This window comes from Thecamonas trahens (genome assembly GCF_000142905.1).
Source record: "Thecamonas trahens ATCC 50062 unplaced genomic scaffold supercont1.66, whole genome shotgun sequence".
NCBI classification, from domain to species: Eukaryota; order Apusomonadida; family Apusomonadidae; genus Thecamonas; species Thecamonas trahens.
Genome location: NW_013657614.1, coordinates 1 through 20728, shown reverse-complemented (window position 1 = coordinate 20728; position 20728 = coordinate 1). Strand labels below are relative to the sequence as shown.

The 20728-nt window shown below is 63.0% G+C and overlaps 7 protein-coding genes across 7 annotated transcripts in view; 4 read left to right on the top strand and 3 right to left on the bottom strand.

The window, feature by feature from the left end:
* Nucleotides 1-148, bottom strand: part of AMSG_10906 (pyruvate kinase) — a 2280-nt gene extending 2132 nt beyond the window's left edge. The window contains exon 1 of the mRNA XM_013897637.1: nt 62-148. Within this exon, the coding sequence (XP_013753091.1) occupies nt 62-122 (61 nt within the window). The 5' untranslated portion in view covers nt 123-148. The remainder of the gene's footprint in view (nt 1-61) is intronic.
* A 720-nt stretch (nt 149-868) lies between these two features.
* Nucleotides 869-2878, top strand: AMSG_10904 (vitamin D3 hydroxylase-associated protein; the record flags this gene model as incomplete). The annotated part of the gene is made up of 2 exons (XM_013897636.1): nt 869-980; nt 1080-2878. 2 exons carry the CDS (start codon nt 869-871, stop codon nt 2846-2848), a joined length of 1881 nt encoding a protein of 626 aa, XP_013753090.1. The 3' UTR covers nt 2849-2878.
* Nucleotides 2879-3002: 124 nt separating this feature from the next.
* On the top strand, nt 3003-5252 carry AMSG_10903 (small heat shock protein; the record flags this gene model as incomplete). The annotated part of the gene is made up of 2 exons (XM_013897635.1): nt 3003-3384; nt 3427-5252. 2 exons carry the CDS (start codon nt 3003-3005, stop codon nt 5220-5222), a joined length of 2178 nt encoding a protein of 725 aa, XP_013753089.1. The 3' UTR covers nt 5223-5252.
* Nucleotides 5253-5537: 285 nt separating this feature from the next.
* AMSG_10902 (uncharacterized protein) lies at nt 5538-8478 on the top strand (the record flags this gene model as incomplete). Its single annotated transcript, XM_013897634.1, has 3 exons — nt 5538-5632; nt 5729-6338; nt 6404-8478. The coding sequence occupies exons 1-3, from the start codon at nt 5558-5560 to the stop codon at nt 8476-8478; spliced, it is 2760 nt and encodes a 919-aa protein (XP_013753088.1). The 5' UTR covers nt 5538-5557.
* A 6-nt stretch (nt 8479-8484) lies between these two features.
* AMSG_10901 (uncharacterized protein) lies at nt 8485-13377 on the bottom strand. The gene has a single exon (XM_013897633.1). The coding sequence runs from the start codon at nt 13290-13292 to the stop codon at nt 8511-8513; it is 4782 nt and encodes a 1593-aa protein (XP_013753087.1). The 5' UTR covers nt 13293-13377; the 3' UTR covers nt 8485-8510.
* Nucleotides 13378-13988: 611 nt separating this feature from the next.
* AMSG_10900 (SNF2 family domain-containing protein) lies at nt 13989-17401 on the top strand. Its single transcript, XM_013897632.1, has one exon. It carries the CDS (start codon nt 15431-15433, stop codon nt 17387-17389), a length of 1959 nt encoding a protein of 652 aa, XP_013753086.1. The 5' UTR covers nt 13989-15430; the 3' UTR covers nt 17390-17401.
* Nucleotides 17391-18938, bottom strand: AMSG_10899 (uncharacterized protein; the record flags this gene model as incomplete). The annotated part of the gene is made up of 1 exon (XM_013897631.1): nt 17391-18938. A coding segment is annotated over one exon (1529 nt), but the record flags the coding sequence as incomplete, so codon positions are not given.
* Nucleotides 18939-20728: the final 1790 nt, after the last annotated feature.

Below are 20728 nucleotides of genomic sequence, written 5' to 3'. Positions count from 1 at the left end.
GAGGGGGGGGGGGCGGGAGAGGAGGGGGGGGGGGGAAGTGGGGAGGGGATGGGGAACATACCCTCAGTCATGACATCTGCGCTGAGCTTGCGCTTGAGAGGGTTCTCGGAAGTGGCAGCCATGGTTGATACGGGTAGTGGCTTGGAGTTGTGTGGTGGTGGTTGCCAGCGGTGGCAGTGGTGGTGGCAGTGGTGGCGGTGCCTGTGGCTCCGCCCGCGGTGAATCCATTTTGCCCGCAGTCGAGTTCGACTACGTCACCACCACATCACCATATGCCTTTATTTGCTGGTGGCTGGCGCCAGGGGGGGGATGGGTTACGCGGTTACTGCTCGGGCGGGGAGCTGGCAGCATCAGCCTCGAGCTGCCACAGGCCATGATCGATGCCGCCACGGGTAAAGATGGCAAAGGTGCCGTAGCCCGGGATGAGGAGCGGGGGATGAGCGAGCTCGCCACCAGCATCGACGGCAGCAGCGATGGCAGCCTCCACATCGTCAACAAGCCAGTACGGGCGGACAACAGGGAGCTCGGTCTCACGCAGCGGCGCCCGCACGCCCAGCAGTCCGCCGCCAGCCATCTTTGCCACCTGAGCGTTGCCGAGCATGGGTACAAGCTCAAACTCGAGGCCACCGCCATATGCCACAGCATAGCTCGCACACACACCTTCCACATCCGTCGTCACAATCTCCAGGTACTGCGTCTGCATCTCGTCCAAACTGAGCTTCAAGAGTCGTGTCGTGCCTGCCACCCACTCCCACTGTCAGGTGCTGCCGGGCAACCTGACCTGGCTGATCATATCGGGCTGAGAAAATAGCTCGAATGCTAGGTGTTGGCTTTCTCCTTGCCTGGTACATCTCGATCAGCATGTGCGATGTCCACATCTGTGGCGCAGGTCGGCTTCCAGGACAGGCAGATGCAGGTGCAGATGCAGACGCAGACTCTTGACGCAGACACAGCGCACAACCTGACTCACCACTCATTCGGTATGCAGCAAATTACCGAGCTTGCCAGCCGGGCGACGAGCCTCCTCCCAACGCCATTGCAGCCTGTGCTTGCTGTGGTAGGCGCAGTGGTTGTAGCAGGGGTGACGGCCAAGGCCTCGTCTACCGCCATTGTGGCTACCCTCAAGTGGCTCCGCATCACCTCGTCCTTTGCCCTCGCCTTTGAGCCGCAGGTCGACGGCGATCACGTGTGCAAGGACGAGGCAGGGACGGGGCTCTCGGCAGAGGTCATTTCCAAAATCGCGGCGGCGAGCGCACAGGAGCTGGCGAGGGCCATCGTGACCAGATCGTACTCGGCCGAGGAGGTGATGAAGGCGTATGTGTTTCTCGCGCTGCGTGCGCATGCGGCGACCAACTGCCTCACCGCTTCGATGTTTGACGACGCGCTCGAGGAGGCGAGGATGGCGGACGAGGTGCTGGACAAGCTGCTAGCGTCGGGGCTCTCGTCGGAGGATGATGTGCTAGCGGAGAAGCCGCTCTTTGGCGTCCCCATCTCGCTCAAGGACCAGATCGTGGTCCGTGGGACACGGGCGACGTGCGGGCTCAAAGCTTTCTACCTTGCTGGCCCTTCTGACGACGACGGGCTACTCACACAGGCTATCCGCGCTATTGGCGCCATCCCGTTTGTCAAGACCAACGTGCCGCAGTCGCTCATCTCGTCCGAGACGACCAACCACCTGTTCGGAACGACGGTGAACCCGTGGAACAGCGCGCGGACGCCCGGTGGCTCGTCCGGCGGCGAGGGTGCACTGATTGGCGCCGGTGGCTCGATCGTCGGCATCGGGACCGACATCGGCGGCTCGCTCCGCATCCCTGCGACCTTTAACGGGCTGGCGACGATCAAGCCGACGCCGGCGCGGGTGACCCGGCGCGGAGTCGTCAAGCCCGCCACCGCCGCGCAGAGCTACATTCAACCGGTTGCGGGCCCACTGGCGCGGACGGTGGGTGATGCGGAAGCCCTCCTTGCCGCCATCATCAACTCGGGCATCATGGCTGCCCACGACGTGACGACGGTGCCGCTACCGTACGACATGACGCGGGCTGACCCGGAGGCCGGCAATGCCAAGCCCGTGATTGGCTACTACGACGACGACGGTTATTTTCCCGCTTCGGCTGCATACAAGCGGGCGGTGGCCATGGCGGTGGCAGCTCTCGAGCGCGCCGGCTACACGGTGGTCCCGTTCCAACCGCCGGCCATCGACACCGCCATCAACCTTTGGTGCTCCATCCTAGTCGCGGACGGCATGGACGGCTTTGTGGAGGCTGCCGGCGGCGAGACCTTCATCAAGCAGTATCTGCTGATGATGGCGTCGGCTCGGGCACCGGCGGCGGTCCGTGGCGTTGCCCGCGCGCTCATGTGGGCGCTGGGCATGCGCCGGACGGCCGAGCTTGCCGGCACAGCCCATCCGCGCACAGTTATCGAGTCTGAGAAGCTCGAAGCGCAGCGGGCGGCGTACGTGCACGCGTTCTACGACTCGTGGGCAGTGGCCGGCATCGACGCCATGCTCTGCCCGGGCTTTGGCGTCGCCCCGTTTGTCCTCGGCGACTCGGCCAAGCTCAACCCGTCGGCCGCCTCGTACACCATGTTCATCAATCTCCTCAACACCGCCGCAGGCACCGTCCCGGTCACTGTTGTTGACGTCGACGAGCAGATCTATCAGGGCCCGGTGTTCTCGCTCGAGCCGTTCCACTCTGCCGCTCGCGCCGCCACCGCCTCTTCGGTTGGTCTTCCCATCGGCGTCCAGGTGTACGGCAAGCCGTTTGACGACGAGACCGTCGTCCGCGTTCTCAAGGACATCGAGGCCGGCGTCGGCTTTACCGCCGTCTCTCCGCTCCGGGCCACGATCTGACTCTCGTTGTTAACACACACGTCTTGACGATAACAGAGTGCCAAAGCAGCGGCACTCGACTCTGCACGCCATGGCGGATGATGGCGGTAGTCGGATGCGTCGCGTGGTGGCGGTGAGGGGCGACGATGCGGTGCTAACAGCACGTGCAGCAGCCATGGCAGCAGTAGCCGCAGCAGACGTGAGGACCGGCGTGGACGAGCGGGCTGCCGATGAGAACGATGTGGGCACGTCGGTGCTGTGGGTGACCGAGGCCGAGGCGGCGGCGGACGAAATGGCGATGCTCGAAGCGATGGGGGCGAGAACGACGACAGTGTGCAAGGTGAAGAAGGTGAAGCACCAGCTGGGAATGACCTTTGCTGTTGTGGTCCTTCATGCACATGCCTCGCTTGCCCCCAACGCACTCGGCGTCGTCCAAGGTCTGGTCCTTGCCGGCGGCCTCCTTGTCCTTCGCCTCCCGCCGCGCACCCGCCACATCCGTACAGACTCGCTCTTTGCCAGCCCGTCACGGACAACTCGCGTGCCGACTGGCGCTGCAAGTCAATGTGCTGACAGTGCTGACGGTGGTTGCAGCGGAGGAGGGCTGGCCGGGAACAGCTCGCCCTTTGCACGCCGGTTCGAACGGTTGCTGGCCCGCCATGCCGCCGCGGTTCCGCGTGTCTTTGTCGAGGTGGACGGCGAGGTTGGCGGCGAGGCACTGGAAGAGCTTGTGGCCTCGATCCCGACTACGATCACGCTCAAGGGCAGCAGTGAGCAGCGCGAGGTTGTGGCCGCGCTGAGCGAGGCGTTGGTCAGCGGTGCTACTGGTGTCCGGCTAGTGGTGGCTGATCGCGGACGGGGCAAGTCGGCGGCGCTCGGGCTTGCACTGAGAGCAGCAAGTGAGCACGGACTGAGCCTAGCAGAGGTGATGGTGGTTGGTGCGGGAAGTGACAGGGAACACAGCGAAATCGCAAAGTTTGGGCCGGCTGAGCTGTTGCTGAGCGAGCCTGAGGCCATGTACAAGGCAGCGTCGGCGGAGGCGGCGACAGCCGTGCGGGCATATGTCATCGACGAAGCGGCGCAAGTGCCGGTGAGTGTACTCAAGGCGCTAGTCAAGGTACACGGGCAGCGTGCGCTGCTTATCTTTGCCACGACTGTCCACGGCTACGAGGGGACCGGGCGCGGGTTTGTCATCCGGTTTGCCGACTGGCTCTCGAGCTCGGCGTACACAGGAGAGGTGGAGAAGCACACGCTGAAGGCGCCGATTCGATGGGATGCCGGCGACAGCATGGAAGCGTTCTTCAACGAGCTTCTGGGGCTCAAGGTGGAGCCGGCAGCGATTGGCGAGGCCGACGCGGGAGCGATCCTGGACGATGTCAACGGCATGCTCGAGTACGCGGTACTGAGCCATGACGAGCTCGCAGACAACGACTCGCTACTGGACGAGGTCTTTGGCCTCCTTGTGGGCGCACACTACCGGACGACACCCGACGATCTGTGGCGACTGCTGGATGCGCCGAACATGGAGACGCACGTTTTGCGCGAGCGGAGCGGCGAGCGGCGGGTGGTGGCGGTCAACGTGGTGGCGCGCGAGGGTGGGTTTCCAGTCGAGAATGCGAAGGCTATTGCTCGTGGCAAGATGAACCTACGCGGACATGTTCTGGTGGACATCATGGCCAAGCATCTCGGATGTCGCGCGGCGCCGAGTCTTGTGCTTGTGCGCTCTGTGCGGACGGCGGTGGTCGAGGTGCTGCGGCGTGGCGGGCTGGCGACGCTGCTCATTGAGAAGGTACACAGCGTGCACGCTGACGCCGATGCGTTTGGTACACTGTTTGGGGCGACTGCTGGGCTCGTTGCCTTTCGGCATGGCCTCGGGTACCACGCCATCCGGCTGTCGGCTACGCGCGGAGTGCGGGCGGGCGAGCCGTCGATTGCGATGATGCGGGCGATGAGCCCGGAAGGCGAGGCAGTGCTGGCCCATTTGCGCAAGCTCTTTGGTTTCGGCCTGTCAAAAGTCCTCTCGCTGGCCTCGGTGAGCCTGGCGAGACCTGTCGCGAAGATGTTGCTGGCAGACGCGCCGACGAGCGAGCGGCTGGAGCCGGATCTCCTCCACGAGGTTGTTGCCGAGGTCTACGCACACGGGGCAGCTGTCGACGAGTCAGTCATGGCAGCACTGGCACAATGGCTTAGCGATTACGCCGCTTCTGTGGATGCAGCCCTCGCACGTGGAGTGATCAAGCCCAACGAGCGCGCCCTGCTCACCGCTCGAGTCCTGGATGGACTCGACCTCGGCGATGCGGCCGCGGTCGCAGGCATGAAGCACGGAGGCGCAGCCGCCAAGTCTCTCCGACAAGTGTTCCGCCGACTGGTTGAAGCCGTACGCGAAGAGAGTGGCTAGGTGAGACGGCCCCGAGTGTTTGCCATGTCAAGCTCGATCGATGTGGACCGAGTGTTAAACACCTTCAGCGAGTGCGTGCCACAGCTGTCTCGGCACGAGGGCAAGTCGCGAGAGTCGGAGAGTGAGACAGCGAGAGGAGCGCTCTGTACAGCAACGGCTGGCGTGTCTGCAGTAGTTGACACTAGCTGTGGTTGTGGTTGTGACTACATTGGCTGCACTTGTTGGGAAGCTGTCCTGGCTGAGGCTCAAGTGCCAGCAACGGAAGCGCGCTGAGACGTTGGACGAGTTGGGCGCTGACTCGGACCGCTTTGTAGGCTGTCATCGACTGAGAAAGGATGATTGTGACGGCGTTTGTGGAGCAGGATGATGGGTCGCTGAAGAAAGTCTCGTATATCTTTCTCCTTGACAAGGTAGGTGGTGATGAGAGTCGGCGGTGGCGGAGGGAGGGGAGGGGGGGGGGGGGGGGGGGGAGGCATGCACTCATCGATATATTGTTGTGCGAGCAGAAGGATTTTGCGTCGAACAAGACTGGACGACTCGGCAAGAAAGTCGGGTTGGAGGGCGATGGGGCGTGGGATGGGGTGCATGTGTATCTGTTGGATCCGCCTGGCAACGTTGTGGCGCATGTAGTCGAAGACAGCGAGACCCCGGCCGGGCTGGGGATGGTCAAGACGACACTGATGCTGATCACCAAACGGACGCTGCATGTCGGGGATGCCAAAGATGCGCCGTCCCGAGAGGGCAAAGCGACGGCGTGTACTGTGGATAGGCCGGGAGAGAGTGGCGGCGCGAAGGCTGACACAGATGGAGGCGCGGACGCGCTGCTGGATATGATTGACGATGCGTTTGGCGACGACGACGATGTTGCGCCGCCGCCGCCGGCAGAGGAGCCGCCGGCAGACGGAGACGCGGACGCGCTGCTGGGTATGATTGACGATGCGTTTGGCGACGACGACGATGTTTCGCCGCCGCCGCCGGCAGAGGAGCCGCCGGCAGACGGAGACGCGGACGCGCTGCTGGGTATGATTGACGATGCGTTTGGCGACGACGACGATGTTGCGCCGCCGCCGCCGGCAGAGGAGCCGCCGGCAGACGGAGACGCGAACGCGCTGCTGGGTATGATTGACGATGCGTTTGGCGACGATGGCGACAACAATTTCCCCCGCCGCCGCCAACAACAGCGACACTGGCAACGACGACCGCGACCGATGGTGGCGGAGTCGCTGTGACTGAGCTCGAGGCTGCTGTGGCCAAGGCCAAGGCTGATGCTGAGGCTGAGCTGGAGGCTGCTGTGGCCAAGGCCAAGGCTGATGCTGAGGCCGAGTTGGCCAAGGCCAAGGCTGATGCTGAGGCTGAGCTGGATGCTGCTGTGGCCAAGGCCAAGGCTGATGCTGAGGCTGAGCTGGAGGCTGCTGTGGCCAAGACAATCACGCAAGCAGATGTGGATGCTGCTGTGGCCAAGGCCAAGGCTGATGCTGAGGCCGAGTTGGAGGCGGCTGTGGCCAAGGCCAAGGCTGATGCCGAGGCGGAGCTCGAAGATGCTGTGGCCAAGGCGAAGGAAGAGGCAGCGGGCGAAGTTGCTGCTGAAACCGCGTCGGCAATCACGCAAGCAGATGTGGATGCTGCTGTGGCCAAGGCCAAGGCTGAGGCCAAGGCTGATGCTGAGGCCGATTTGGCCAAGGCCAAGGCTGATGCCGAGGCGGAGCTCGAAGCTGCTGTGGCCAAGGCGAAGGAAGAGGCAGCGGGCGAAGCTACTGCTGAAGCTGCGTCGGCAATCACGCAAGCAGATGTGGATGCTGCTGTGGCCAAGGCCAAGGCTGATGCTGAGGCCGAGTTGGAGGCTGCCGTCGCCGCAGCCCGCAAGGAAGCTACTGCAAAGGCCGCGGCCAACGCCACGCCTGTTATCACACAGGCGGACCTCGACGCTGCTGTCGCCGCAGCCCGCGAGGAAGCCGTCACCTCGCTTGCTGCCGCCCAAGGTATGCCGGATACCACATCGGATCGCATTGACGAGCTCGAGCGCACCGTCGCCGCTGCCGCAGATACCATCGCCCGCCTCGAGGCCGAGCTCTTAACTGCCCGCGCTGACTCGGAGCTCGCTTCCGTGGCTTTAACAGCCGCGCCGGCATCACCCGATCCCACCAAACGGCTACCTAGCCCCACACCAATCGCAGTTTCAGCCGATGACGTTCTGGTCTCCATTGTGGATGATCTCGTTGCCGAGTCGGCCGCCGTGCTGGCTCTCGACGCCGCCGTTCTCGCCTTCTCGGAAGCGTATGAGAGCAAGGCGAAGAAGCTGAAGAAGCTGAAGAAGATGTCTGCCGCTGCTGCCGAGACACCACCACTCGCTGCTGGAGGCTCTGCCTCTACAGCGACCACCGCCGCCGCCACGCCTTTCTCAGCTGCTATTCAATCGTCGGCGTCGCACCACAAGTCGCTCGCTGCTGCATCGACATCGCTGCTTCAGGCGATTGAAGACGGCATCCGGACAGAGTCGCTACACGAGGTCGATCAACCAGGTCTGGCCAGCTCGAGCTCGATTACTGAGCTCCGTCTTGGCACCACCCGGCGCGCTCGCTCTCGTTCCGATCTGCCGCCGCCACACGAGACCGCCGCGTCGGCACGTCTTATTGTCTCGGCCGACTCGGGCGCGACCCGCCTTGTCCGCGGTGACTTTGTGCCGGACGCTTCGCTGGTCACTTTTGTCACCTCGGACTCGGTCGAGCTGTACGTTCCACTGCCGCTTGCCATGAAGGCTGGCCTCGTCAAGTCCGAGTACCGCCGGCGCCGTGCCAAACTCGGCCCCGGCATTCCGGTCGAGCTTCCAGTCTTTGACCTCGCCCGCGTCCCAGCCTCGCTCTTCAAGGGCGTCGTCCGCTATCTCGCCAACCCCCGGGCGTCGACCAAGCGGGGGCTCAAACTCCTTGTCGAGATGGATCCCTGGGCCGGCTTGCACGCCGCCAACGACCTGCGCATATTCTCGCTCTTTGCCCACACCGCCGCCTACCTTTGGCACCACTATGATCCTGACGCTGTCCTCGACTTTCTTCTCTCGTCGTACATGATGGATCTCCGCGTCGAGACCTGGTTCACGCTGGAGGCCAAGCTACCCAACACGCTCAAGCCCGAGGGAGACTCGGTCTTTGACGTCCTCTGGTTCCTCCGCTCCTTCCGCGAACTCCATGTTCGCATGCCGTTTGCACGCAAGCGGGGCTCTTGGCGCAAGTACTACGTCGACCATACCCCCCGCGCATAAAAGTGTACACACTTTACTAGAAAGCGCCGCGTCTAGTCGAGTACAACGACTTGCGGACTTTTGTCCTGCTGTTCTCCCGGCTGCTCCAAGCCGCTCGCGACCACCGCACTCTCGTCCTGTGCCTTGGCCTGAGCTGCGGCCATCGCCGCTTGCATCGCCTCGCGCTGTCGCTGCGCAGACTGCTCCATCGCTTGCAGACCAAGCATGTGATCCTCGGCCGAGTACTGGTACGGCATGCGCACCGGGCCCATCGGCATCATGCCGAACCCGGGCATCATTGGATGTGTAAACGGCACCGCTGCCGTAGCAAAGTCCAGCCCTGGCACGCCCGAGAATGCCATCGGCGGCATCATCGGCGGATGCATTACGTTCCACCCAGCCTGTTGCGCCGCAAGCTGCTCATGCGCTTTCAGCTGATCCCGCACATGCTGAGCGGCCATCGCTTCGAGCATCGCGCGAGTCGGCCGATGAAAGTCATCGCCCCTGCTGGGGCCCGCGCTAGGCGTCGACGACTGCACAACGTCCATTGCAGCGGCTTCGTCCACTGCAGCGGCTTTGTCGTTGGAGCCGCTCGCGGCACTGCCTTCCACCCTGGGCGACGGCGTCGCGCTGATCGGGGCCGGCGCACGTGTCTTGCGCTTTGCGGCCTTGTCCAGCGCAGCCTTCTCGGATGCTTTTGACAGCAGAGGGCCGGTTGGCGCGTCAGGTAGCAGCGAGCCGCCGTTGCCGAGCTTGCGGAAACCACCGGCCGTTCTTGGCTTCTCAGCTGGTGCCGGCTCGTTCTCAGCTTCGAGGTCGACAACCTCGGGTGATGCTGAAATGTCAATGACCGGCTTGGCCGGCTGCTGCTGCTGTTGTTGTTCTTGCTGCTGCTGTTGCTGCTGCGGTGGTGCTTCACAGTCCATGACCTCACCGCGAAGCACCGCTGCGAGCTTGCGGTAGTGCATCGCCGTCGGGTTGGCGTTCGGCGCAAAGGCTTCGGCCACCTCCTGCTGCGCCGGCGAGAGAATGGGTCCCTCGAGCATCTGCTGTCGGCGGGCGCTCCGCTTTGGCCGCGGCGGCGACGGCGGGGCCTGCTCGTAGTCGCCCATGGACTCGATGGCAAACTGGGCAAGGACTCGCCTGAAGAGCTGCTGGTGGTACTCGAGCCGCTCCGGGTCGAGAGCCACGTCTTCGTCCTCGAGCACCACAAGAACTTCCTTGAGCGAGCAGATGATCGGCCGCCAGTACTCAAAGTACCGCGGCTTGGTCCTGAGCCCCGGATCACCGGCCAGCCGCTCAAGGCGAGCAATGCCGCGGCGGTTCGTCTCCATCAGGCCCACAAGGATGGGATCGCTGCGATTGCTCTCGGGTAGGCTCGTCCACGAGACCTCCGGCTGTGTCTCGAACAGGTCCGCGTTAAAGAGCGTCGAAATCTCCGAAGTGTACAGCATCCGCGCTGCTGGCGAGTCGTCGACGACGCCCGACGAGATCGACTTTTTGAAGACCTGCCGCCGGTGGATGTAATCCTCGACCGTGGTGTGGGTCAGGAGCCGGTACACGTACACCGTCTTGGGCTGGCCGAACCGGTACGGCCGGACAATGGCTTCGTCGTCGTGGCATGGATTCCACGAGACATCAAAGAGAATGACTCGGTTGGCGCCAATGAGGTTGATGCCGAGGCTGCCGGCCCGCGTCGCCATCAAGAACAGGTCGCGCTCGCCGCCGTTGAACTCGTCAATCATCGCCTGCCGCTTGCCTGACGGCGTCGAGCCGTCCATCAGAAAGTGTGAGAAGCCAGCGTCGCGGACCATGCCCGCCAGGTACTGCAGCGTCGACCGCCGCTTTGAGAAGACCACCACCCGGTCCCCCACCTGCCGCGATGCAATCAAGATCCACAGTAGAACCATGCACTTGCCCGAATGTGCCACCGACGCGAGTTGCTCGCCCTCGTAATCATTGAGAATAGGGCGTGCCCACGAGTACTCGTCGTGTCGCCACACCTCCATCGTTGCCTCGGGCTCAAAGTCCGACGACGAGCAGACCGGTGCGTCGTCGGACTCGGAAAAGAGCGCAAACGCCGCTGCCACCGACGACGACAGCGAGTCTTCGTCCCAGGACTCACCAGATCCAGAGCCCGAAATCTCCTCAGCGCCGTCCTCGTCGTCGACGCCCTTGTTACTCTTGTCGTCTTCCTCATCCCCAGCCGCCTTGTTGTTGGCAGCGGTATCGTCGGCGGTTGCTGTCTCAGCCTCAACCGGGTCCGCAGCGGCCTCGGCGTCGGCCTCAACAAGTTCTACGCCTTCGATCTGCGGCAAGCCAACGTCACCGGGCACGTAGCAGTGTGTTGCCGGGACGCCCGGCGGCGGGGAGCCAAAGTCGTTGTACACATCGTCGTCGTCGTCGCCGGTCCGGCGCCGCTTCTTCTTGAGCCCCGTGTTGAACTCGAGCGGGCGGCAAAAGTCCGGGTCTTCCTCATGGCGCATGATCTCCGACTTGAGAATGGCCGGATGAGCAAGGAGCGAGTTGGCGATGTGCTCGTTCTCCAGGCACATGTTGCGGTCGAGCTTGCCGTTGCCTTTGACGCCATGTTGGGCGAGAAAGGCCTGATACAGTCGGACTTGCAGCGGCGCGAGCTGGCAAGTAAGGGAGACTTCGACAATACCGTTGAGCCGGTCGTGCAGGAGCGCCACCGTCCGACGGTGGACAATGGTCTTGAGAAGCTCGGCCAGAATGTGTGTGCGCGCCCGCGAGAGCTCGATCTCTGACGGCAACGAGTCGACACACTGGCCTGCAGTGATGGGCACCGCAAACATCGACTTGAACGAGGCAATGGTCGAGAGGTAGTCAGGGCGGACCCAGTCGACCATGCACCAGTACTCTTCGAGTCTGTTTTGGAAAGGGTAGCCAGTGAGTGCTATGCGGCGCGGGGTGGCCACTTGCTTGAGCAGCTGGGAGACCCTGGTCTTGGACGACCGGATGATGTGCGCCTCATCGGCCACCACCAGGTCTGGGCCCGGCGAGAGGAGACATTCGCGGATGATAGCAAGCGCATCTTCTCCGTACGTCGCCTCCATGCGCCTTACCCGCTTTTTGTGGGCGATTTCGGCCTTGGCCTGGGCCTTGGCCGACTTGACCTTTGCCGGGTTCACCACTGAGAGCAGGTTGCAAAACATGGTAAAGCCGCAGATGAGCACGCCACCGGCCGTGTGCCACTCGCGGAGAACCTCGGCGCGCTGTGCCACCGGAATCGAAGAGGCCATAACCCGAACCGTGGGGCACGCTGCTGCGGGCAGCCACTTGTGAAACTCGCGCTCCCAGTTGTCAATGACGGTGACCGGCGCAAGCACCAGCGCCTGCTTGCCGATCTGTGCCCGGAGGAAGGCCTCAATGAGCGAGACAACCTGCAGCGTCTTGCCTAGGCCCATGTCATGGGCAAGGAGGCAGCCGAAACCCGTCGACGTTGACACGTGGTCCCACATGAACTGGATGCCCTCGCGCTGGTGCGGCATGAGCTTGCCCGCAATGGCGTCATGGATATAGACGGTCAGCATCTCGTCCTCGTCGTCCTCGTCATCCTCGGCCTTGGTCTCGTCTCTGGTCTTGGTCTCGGCCTCGGCATCGTCAACAGGCTTGCCTGCCGCCGGCACGACATCCATCGGAGCCTCGGCAGGGCCGACCTCGGCCTTGGCCTCGTCTTTGATCTTGGTCTCGGCCTCGGCAGGGCCGGCCTCGGCGTCGTCCATGGTCGGCACGGGTGTCGGCTTCACCTCGGCCTCGACAAGGACTCCAAGAAGCGAGACAGACTTCTTCTTCGGCAGCGCGTACCGCAGTGGCAGCGCGCCGGTCGAGTCCGAGGATGTCATGCCCATGGCGTGGGCGCGCGCGACCTGGTGCAAACGCTTGCGCTCACCGCGCCGTGCTGCTTCGGTTGCTTGCTCCTCCTCTTCGGTCAGCTTGACCTCCTTGGGCGGAGCGCGCGGACGGCGCTTCCGCTTGCGCGGACGCGGTGAGTTGGCTGACACCGAGCTCTCGTTCGACGATTGGTCGCTATCAGCGCCACGCTTGCGCTTGCGAGCAGATGTGGCTTTCTTGCCCTTGGTTGCACTTTTCGCCTTTGACTTTGTCTTGGACTTTGTCTTTGTCGCGGTCCTTTTAGCCAACCTTTTGGCCGGCTTCTTTGCTGTCTTTTTGGCCGGCGGCTTCTTGCTGCGACCGGTTGTTGATGTCTTCTTCTTGGCCGCGGTCTTGGTCGGCTTGGACCGCGACTTGGCCCGCGACACGGCTCGCGACTTGGACGACTTGGCGGTGCCATCCCAAGAAGACTCGGAGTTTGGGTCCAAAGAGTCCTCAAACTCGGACGGGTGCTCCCACGACGACTGGGGCTCGCTTGGCGCGAGATCGGAGTCGGAGAACCTTTCGGGGACAGCACTTGCGCCCGAGCTGGATTCATCCAAGACGAGTGCAGGGTGTGCCGGCCGAGCCGGGCGGCGTAGGCCAGAGCCAAACAAGCGCGGCGGTGGCAGAGTCACATCCGCCAGCAGTGAGTCCGGAATGTCGCTAGCCGACGACGTGAGCTCGGACGAGGCAGTTGAGCACGACGACGAACGCGACGATGCCAAGCCGCGGGCAGACCGCTTCCCCTTCCTCCTGTTGTTACCAGTAGCCTTGCTACCTTCATTGCCCTTGGCTTTGGCCTGTGACCTGGGCGTAGTCTTGGCCTTGGTCTTGCCCTTGGCCTTGGTCTTGGCTGTGGAGCAGGATCTGCGAGTAGCCGTCTTGGTCGAGGCGGTGTTCCGACCTTTGGCGGCACTCTTTGACGAGGTCCGCGGCATGGCTGCAGAGACGAGGAGGTATGGACAGTACTCGGAGCTTGCACCACGCGGCAACAAGCAACCGGCGAGCCGAGTTGGTCTCTACGATCAAGTCGGGTGTCTCGCGCGGCTTGCCCGTCGCCTCGGTGGATGGGTCTGCGTGACAGGGGTAGATTCAGAGGGGCCTTCCACGACCTTTTTGGCATGGCGGGAGCCTGCTCTAGCCGCCGCCCCACACTGACCTCGCAAGCCGGCTGGCTACCGCAAAGGTGGCGACGGTAGAGTCCATAGCCATACTCGGCAAGGAGGTGGTAGTGGGAGCCTGTGGAGGCGTTGGGCACGGACATGAGCATGGGGCATGGGGCGCTTGGCGTGGTCGCCACGGTTTGGCGCCACGTTTCCCGCGTTTTGTCTGCAGGGAGTCCCCTAGTGGCGGCTGATTGATAGCAGGAGGGTGGGCGGGGGCGATGGCGGCAGGTACGAGTCGCTGCTGATTGCCAAAGGTGAGGGATGGGTCGAGCGTCATTGTGATGGATGACATGATGATGGGCAGGTCAATCGTGAATGTACACGAGGTCGTCGCAGGGGGTTGTTTGGGTGAGGTCAGACAGAGGCACGGATGCGGACGGAGGGTTGAGGGCACACAATGAGGCGGGGAAGAACAGAAGCCGGGTGCGAGAGTTCAGCTGTCTGCTCTAACCACTCCACTTGGCCCTACCGCCACACATCCCTCTGTGCTGACGTGTGCGTGTGTGCGTGTGCGTGTGCGTGTGCGTGTGTGTGCGAGTGTGCTCGTGCTTGTCTCTGTGTGGCATGTCGGGTATCGGTGGTGACGGCAAGCAGGTGGTCGTCCTCGGCGACGATGACGAAGAAGACGACGTGGTCATGGTGGTTGCGAGCAGCAGCGGGTTGGACGGGTCAAGGAGTGGGCGGCGGAAGCGACGGCTGAGGCGCCAAGCTTTTCGCTCTGGCCGGGGCAAGTTGGCGAGGATTCTGTCGGGAGCCGCGGTGACTGTCGATTTGACTAGCGACGACGATGACGAGACTGTGGTGAGGGATGCGGCCGCTGAGGCTGCGACTGTGCTGCCACAGGTGCCTGAGCCGTCGCGAGCGGTGACTCCCCCACATGCGACACGGGGCGCAGCGGTGCAAACACCGACGCCGTCGCGACCAGTGCGCAGAGTGATCGAGAGCGACAGTGGCGGGGATGGCGAGGAGGATCTGTTGCTCGCGTCGCAGTCGTTCTTGCTGGTGGACGGAGACGACTTGGTGGGCGTCACGATCGGGTCCAAAGGCGGCGACAGCGAAGGCGGGAGCAGCGGGTCTGACCTCCTGCTGGGCGAGTTTAGCGGCAGCGTGGCCGGCCGGAGCTCGGGCACGGTCAGTGATGTCGAACTGGCAGCCATTGATGACGAGGGCGAGGGCGACGACGACGGCGAGGATGCGGTGCCCTCGCAGGAAATGTTGAACGAGTTTGATGCTGTCGCGCGGGCAAAAGAGGCGGATGCCATGCCGATGGCGCCACAGCCAGCATACCTTGCAACGCGTCTGCACGACCACCAGCGCAAGGCACTGCTGTGGATGATCCGCCGCGAACGCCCGCCGGCCAACAGCCCGCATCTGTTTTTCGAGCATGAGCCGGCACAGGATGTGTGGATCAACTCGCTCACCAAGGATGTGCACACCAAGCCACCCCAGCGGGCACGCGGCGGCATTCTTGCGGATGACATGGGCCTCGGCAAGTCTATTACAGTCATTTCGCTCATCGCATCGGACGTGTACCGTGGCGATGTGCGCGACGAGGAGTTTTGGCATCCATCGCTGATTGTGGCACCGGCGTCGCTGTTGCAGAACTGGGAGGACGAAGTGGAAAAGCACGGAGCACAGGGTGTGTTCACAACGTTGCGGTACCATGGGCAAGGACGCCGCGAAATCCTGACCGGTGCCGGGCGTGCAAAGCTCACACGACGTCACATTGTGCTGACAACGTACGGTACCCTGGCGTCCGAGTACAACAAGCTGCGGAACATGATACTTCAACGGGGGCGGTTCCCCCCGAGGCCGGGTCGCGTGCGGTGTACGATCATGTGACAACACAGGCGCGCGAGGAGGTGGACCTTGGATTCCGATCCGAGTTTGCAGAGCAGTTTCCACTGCTGATGACAACGTGGCGGCGGGTGGTGTGTGACGAGGTGCACATTCTGCGCAACTCACGGTCAGCGCGGTCGCGGGCTGCGTGCTTGCTGCGGTCGAAGCGGCGGTGGGGCCTCTCGGGCACGCCTGTGATGAACCGGTGGTCCGAGCTGTACGCGCTGGTGCGGTACGTCAAGCTGCCGTTTGTGAGCGACCCGCGTGAGTTCAAGCACCATCTTCTGGTGCCTATCAAGCGGAACGATCCGGCGGGGTACTCGCGGCTTCAGGAGATTGTGCGATACTTTCTCCTTCGGCGAACCAAGTCGATCCTGGATCTCCCGCCGAAGGAGGAGACGATCGAGTATGTGACGCTCGCTGGTGAGGAGCAAAAGCTGTATGATGCGGTCTTTCACAAGACACAGCTTGTTTTCCAGAAGTTCCTCCGTCGCGGGCTGGTGCTCAAGGAGTACATGTACTTTCTCCAACAGATCCTGAGGCTGCGACAGATTGCGTGCCACCCTCTACTTGCGACGTCATCCGAGGGCGCAACGCGGTCTCGTAGGAATGAGGATGACGAAGAGACGCGACGGGCTAGGCGCGCCGCGCGCACCCTCTGGCTTGCGCTCAAGGACCGTTCGGTGTCATCTGTGGCATCGCTGGCGCGGATGCAGGATTTAGCCAGGCTGGCGGTCGGTGTGTGCAAGCAGCTCGAGGCGACGATGACCGACTGCGTGGTGTGCCTGCTCCCGCTGCGTCGCGAAAAGATGGAGCACGCATTCGTTCCCAAGTGTCAACATTTTCTCTGCCCAGAGTGCATGGCGCTGCAACGGCAGTCGGGCTCGCGCCATGTAACGTGCCCGGCGAGTGGATGCAGCGAGGTGGTGGACCTCGAGACTGTGTTTTCGGTCGATTTCGAAAGTCTGGCCAATGCGTTTGGTGACAAACCGATTGTCAACGCCAGCTCGCCGGCGCCGAGGCAAGAGCGTACCATGGAAGAGAAGGCTGCGTGCAAGGAGGAGGTCATTGACAGTAGCGTGTACGATGGCGGGGACGATCGCGAAATGCTGCGGACTGGACTGCTGCGGTATGTGCGGAACAAGGTGTTCAAGCAGCACCTAGATGTTGAGAGCGCATCGGGCGATCCGTTTGAGAACATCCGTGATCCGGAGACGCACATGCTGTTTTCATCGGCAAAGGTGCGGCGGCTGCTCGGGCTTCTACAGGAATATGCGGCCGAGGAAGCAAAGACGGTTGTATTCTCGCAGTGGACGTCGATGCTCGACCTCATCTCGCCGCTGCTTATCGAGAGGGGGCTACGATTTGTGCGGCTTGATGGGTCGATGCGTCTCGACGAGCGGACGGCGGCTATCAAGCAGTTTTCGACAGGCAAGACCGACATCTTTCTCGTTTCGTTAGGCGCTGGCGCGGTCGGGCTCAACCTGGTGGCGGCGACCAAGGTGGTGCTGATGGACTTTTGGTGGAATCCGTTCGTGTCGGAACAGGCCATCGACCGGGTTCACCGACTCGGGCAGACAAAGCCAGTGACGGTTGTCCACCTCGCCGCCCGCAACACAATCGAGGTCAACATCCTCGAGCTGCAACAGCAGAAGAAGGACATGGCGCGCGGTGTGCTGTGCATGACGTCGCCAGAGGAGCTGGCGCAGCGCAAGCTCAACGAGCTCAAGCTCCTGTTCTCGGTCCCCGGACGCGAGGCCGACGCCAAAGCAAAGGAGCCTGCGCCGGAGAGCTCCAGCACATCGTCGGTGGCAAGCACAGCGACGGCGCCAGTGGCAGGCGGGGCGACGGAACCAACAGCAAGCTGGACAACAGCGACGATCCCGGCGCCAGCCGAGGAGCTCGGTGTACCTGTCGCCGCGGCGTCAGCGCCGACGGCCAACGACTTGGAGCATTACTTGGCCGCGCAGTCAGAGTGGATGGCGCGAATGATGGATGCCATCTCGAGCATGGTCATGCCAAGAGAGTAAATGAGGAGCCAGTATGTATGTTACTCGTCACTGTCACCGCCATCGAGGGCAAGAACCTCGAACGACTTTGCCGGCGCGGATGATTGTCCTGCCGCGAGTGCGCGCTTGCGCTCATGGTTGGAACGCTCAAGCGCCGCGCGCAGATCAGCCAGCTCGCGCTCGAGGCCAGCACGAGTTGTCGCGGCATCGGCATTGGCCTTGCGCAGAAGGTCAGCCTCGGCAGAGATGGCTGCAAATAGAGCTCGGGACTCGGCAAGGTCGGCTGCCGCAGATTCGTGCGCATGTCTGAGAGACGCCAGCTGCTCACTCAGTTCGGCGATCTCGCGATTGTGAGAAGCAGTAAGCTCGACTGTCGCGGCATCAACAGCAGCGGCAACTGCAGCATCGACATCGTCATCAGACGAGGGTTGAGGCGGTTCCGGCTGGGGCGAAGGAGGAGGCGATAACCGGGAAATGGCGGCTGTGGTGGCGTCAACGGAAGCAGCCCGAGCGCGAGACTCTGCCTCTGCCAGAGCGCGCTGGAGGTCGCAGACTGCAGCGCTGGCATTGTCGCGGGAAGTTGACAAAGATGTGGCCAAGGCTTCTGCAGAAGCCGCACGCTCGAGGGCAGCGGTAGAAGTAGCCAGGAGCTCGGCGGCTCGAGCATCGGCTTCCGCGGCAGCAGCGACGGCATCTTCACGAGCACGCTCGGCAGCATTAAGATGTGCCGAGAGTGAGTCGCAGCGGTCGCGTGTGGAATCAAGTTCAGCGCGCACAGCAGCCAGCTGGTCACGGAGAGCAGAAGCATCAGCGCGTGCGAGGGAGAGAGCAAGCTCAAGATCTTCGCTGGCGGGGCCCTGTGAAAGGGTAGCTTCCGAATCCTGGACAACTGCGGCAACAGGATGCGGTATGGTAGCAGACGCAACCAAGGCGTCGCGCTCGGCAACGACAGCTTCAAGCTGAGTAGCCAAAGCGGCGCACTTTGTCTCCATCGCTGCCGCTCTTGCTCCTGCAGTTGCCACAGACGCCTTCGCGGTAGCCAAAACATCTGCAGCGCGAGCGTTGGCAGCATCACAATCCGCGGCATGGGCGTCCGCCTCGCGACGGGCAGCTTCCTCAGCGGCAGCGGCTGTCTCCGCTAGCGCCATTTCATGCTCTATGCGGCGCTTGGTGTCATCAAGCTGACGACGGGTATCAGCGACGGTCTCCTCCTCGAGCGCAAGGCTCCGAGCGAGATCGTCGCGCTCTTGGACCACAACGGCATTGCTCTCGCGCAGCTGGGCCAGGCTGGTGGTCGACACGCGCAGCCTCTCATGGACAGCACCGAGCTGAGACTCCAGTTTGTGGACGCGAGCCTCGGCAGAGTCCCGATCCGAGCGCACAGCTGCCAGCTCGGTGGCGAGTTGCGAGGCTCGGAGCTCGAGATCAGCGGCTGAGGCCTCGGCGGCGTCGCGCTGGGAAGCAGCACGCATGCGGCCTCTTGATTCGGCCTCAAGCTTGGCAGCAAGCCTGTGGCCGCGGGCTTCTGCAACACGAGCGCGGTCTTCTGAATCGGCAGCGCGGAGGGCGACTGCAACTGGGCTGGTAGGTGGCCGAGTCGGCGTGCGTGTGTGCGCTGTATGGGTCGGGCTCGCACAGTCTGGGGAAGACCACATCGGAGACCGCAACGGTGAGTAGCTTGGGGTCCGCGGTGGGCTTCGAGGGAGAGCCCGCGGCGAAGGTGTGGCAGCGGAGGTTGTGCGTGCGGCAAGGCGGGCAGAGAGGGCATCGACACGGGCTAGAGCATCGGCGAGCTGGGCCGTGGCGGTGGTAGCTGCAGCTTCGGCTGCACGGGCACGGCCATTGGCAGCACGGAGGTGCGACACAGGCACCAGACCGTGTAGCCGAGGATGGACAGAGTAGCTAGCAAGCTCTCGCTCCAGAGCGGCAAGCCGGTGCTCTGGCGTCATGGACAGGTGGCTGCGGGTGAGAGGGAAAATGCGGCAAAGGGCCAGGGCGAGCGGTGGGCAGGTGCGTCACTCAACCAAATCAACTCGTGAGCACATGCTAGCGACCATAGAGATTGGGGAAGCAGCTGCGGCTACAGGCGGCGGAGCAATTGCCAAGAACAGCACGGTGGGAAGTGGGCGTTGATGGCCGCGATGGATGATGGTGGCGGAGTAGGGGGTGAGGGTGGTGGTTGATGGTGATGGGGTGTAATGAGTATGGTAGGGGAGGATGAGGGGGGTCGTGACGTGGGTGGCGGGACTGGCGAAGAGGTGGTGGGTATGGAGATTGCGGTGGAGGATTGATGTGGATGGGTAAGATGAGGATGATGGGTGGGTGTGGAGTGGGGGCAATGAGGGTGGAGGGGCTTGGGCGGCAAGGGAGAGGAGGGCGGACGGGATTGGATTGAGATGGACGTCGATGGGGACGATGGCTTGAGATTGGACGACGAGGCAGGCCACTGCACTCTAGCCCACCACTGCATTACCTATCGATTGCACTTGCCCTCTCTTGTTCTTCTTTGTCTTGGCCAGCCCGGTGGCCTCGTCGTCTGGCTCGGTGATCGGCAGCAGGGGCGGCTGGCGATGAGCAGGCCGGTGGGGGCTGTGATGGGCAAGGCCGGAGGAGGGAGGGAAGGATTGGGTTGGAGGGCGCACTGGTAGGCATTGCCATTGCTATAGCTATCTATATGCATTGCCTCCAATGCCCTGTCGATGGCTAGCTTGCCCTCGGTGGTGCCGGAGGTGGTCGGTCGGCGGCGGGCGGTGGTCGGCGGCGAGCAGCCGGCGGTCGGCAGTGATGCTGTTGACGGGTTGGCGTCGGCTGATGTGAATATCGACGGGCAAGGAGTCGGTGGATATGTTTGCAGGGGTAGTGAGTACGTGTGATGTGGGTGTGGTGGTTGTGGGTGGACATGGTCGGGAGTGGGGGTCGGAGATGGGCCCGGGGAGGGGGGGTCAGCACCTTCGAAGGGACACAGGGCCAACAACTTGGGCCTGAGCCGGCGAAACTCGGATTCCGGAATACAGCAGCTGTGGATCGGAAACTGCGCATGAACATCGTGTGTGTATGTAGTAGAGTAGTAGTGAAATCGGATTGGTCATATCTTGCAATGAGGGTGGTGGGGGGCGTGTGCGGGGTGGGGCGGTCGAGGACGTGCTCAACCACCTAGGGCAAACAAGTCGACGCGAAAGTGAGCCGAGGAAGATGAGAATCGACGACAGCGATATTGATACTGGAGCACGTGTGGGATGTATGATGACCTTGGGTGTGGTCGCGGGTTGTGTAGCTGGTAGTAGGAAGACGCTAGGTAGTGGTGAAGGTGGGCTGGTCGGGCGAGCGGGCGACGGCTTGCGGCTGGTGGTCGACGAGGCA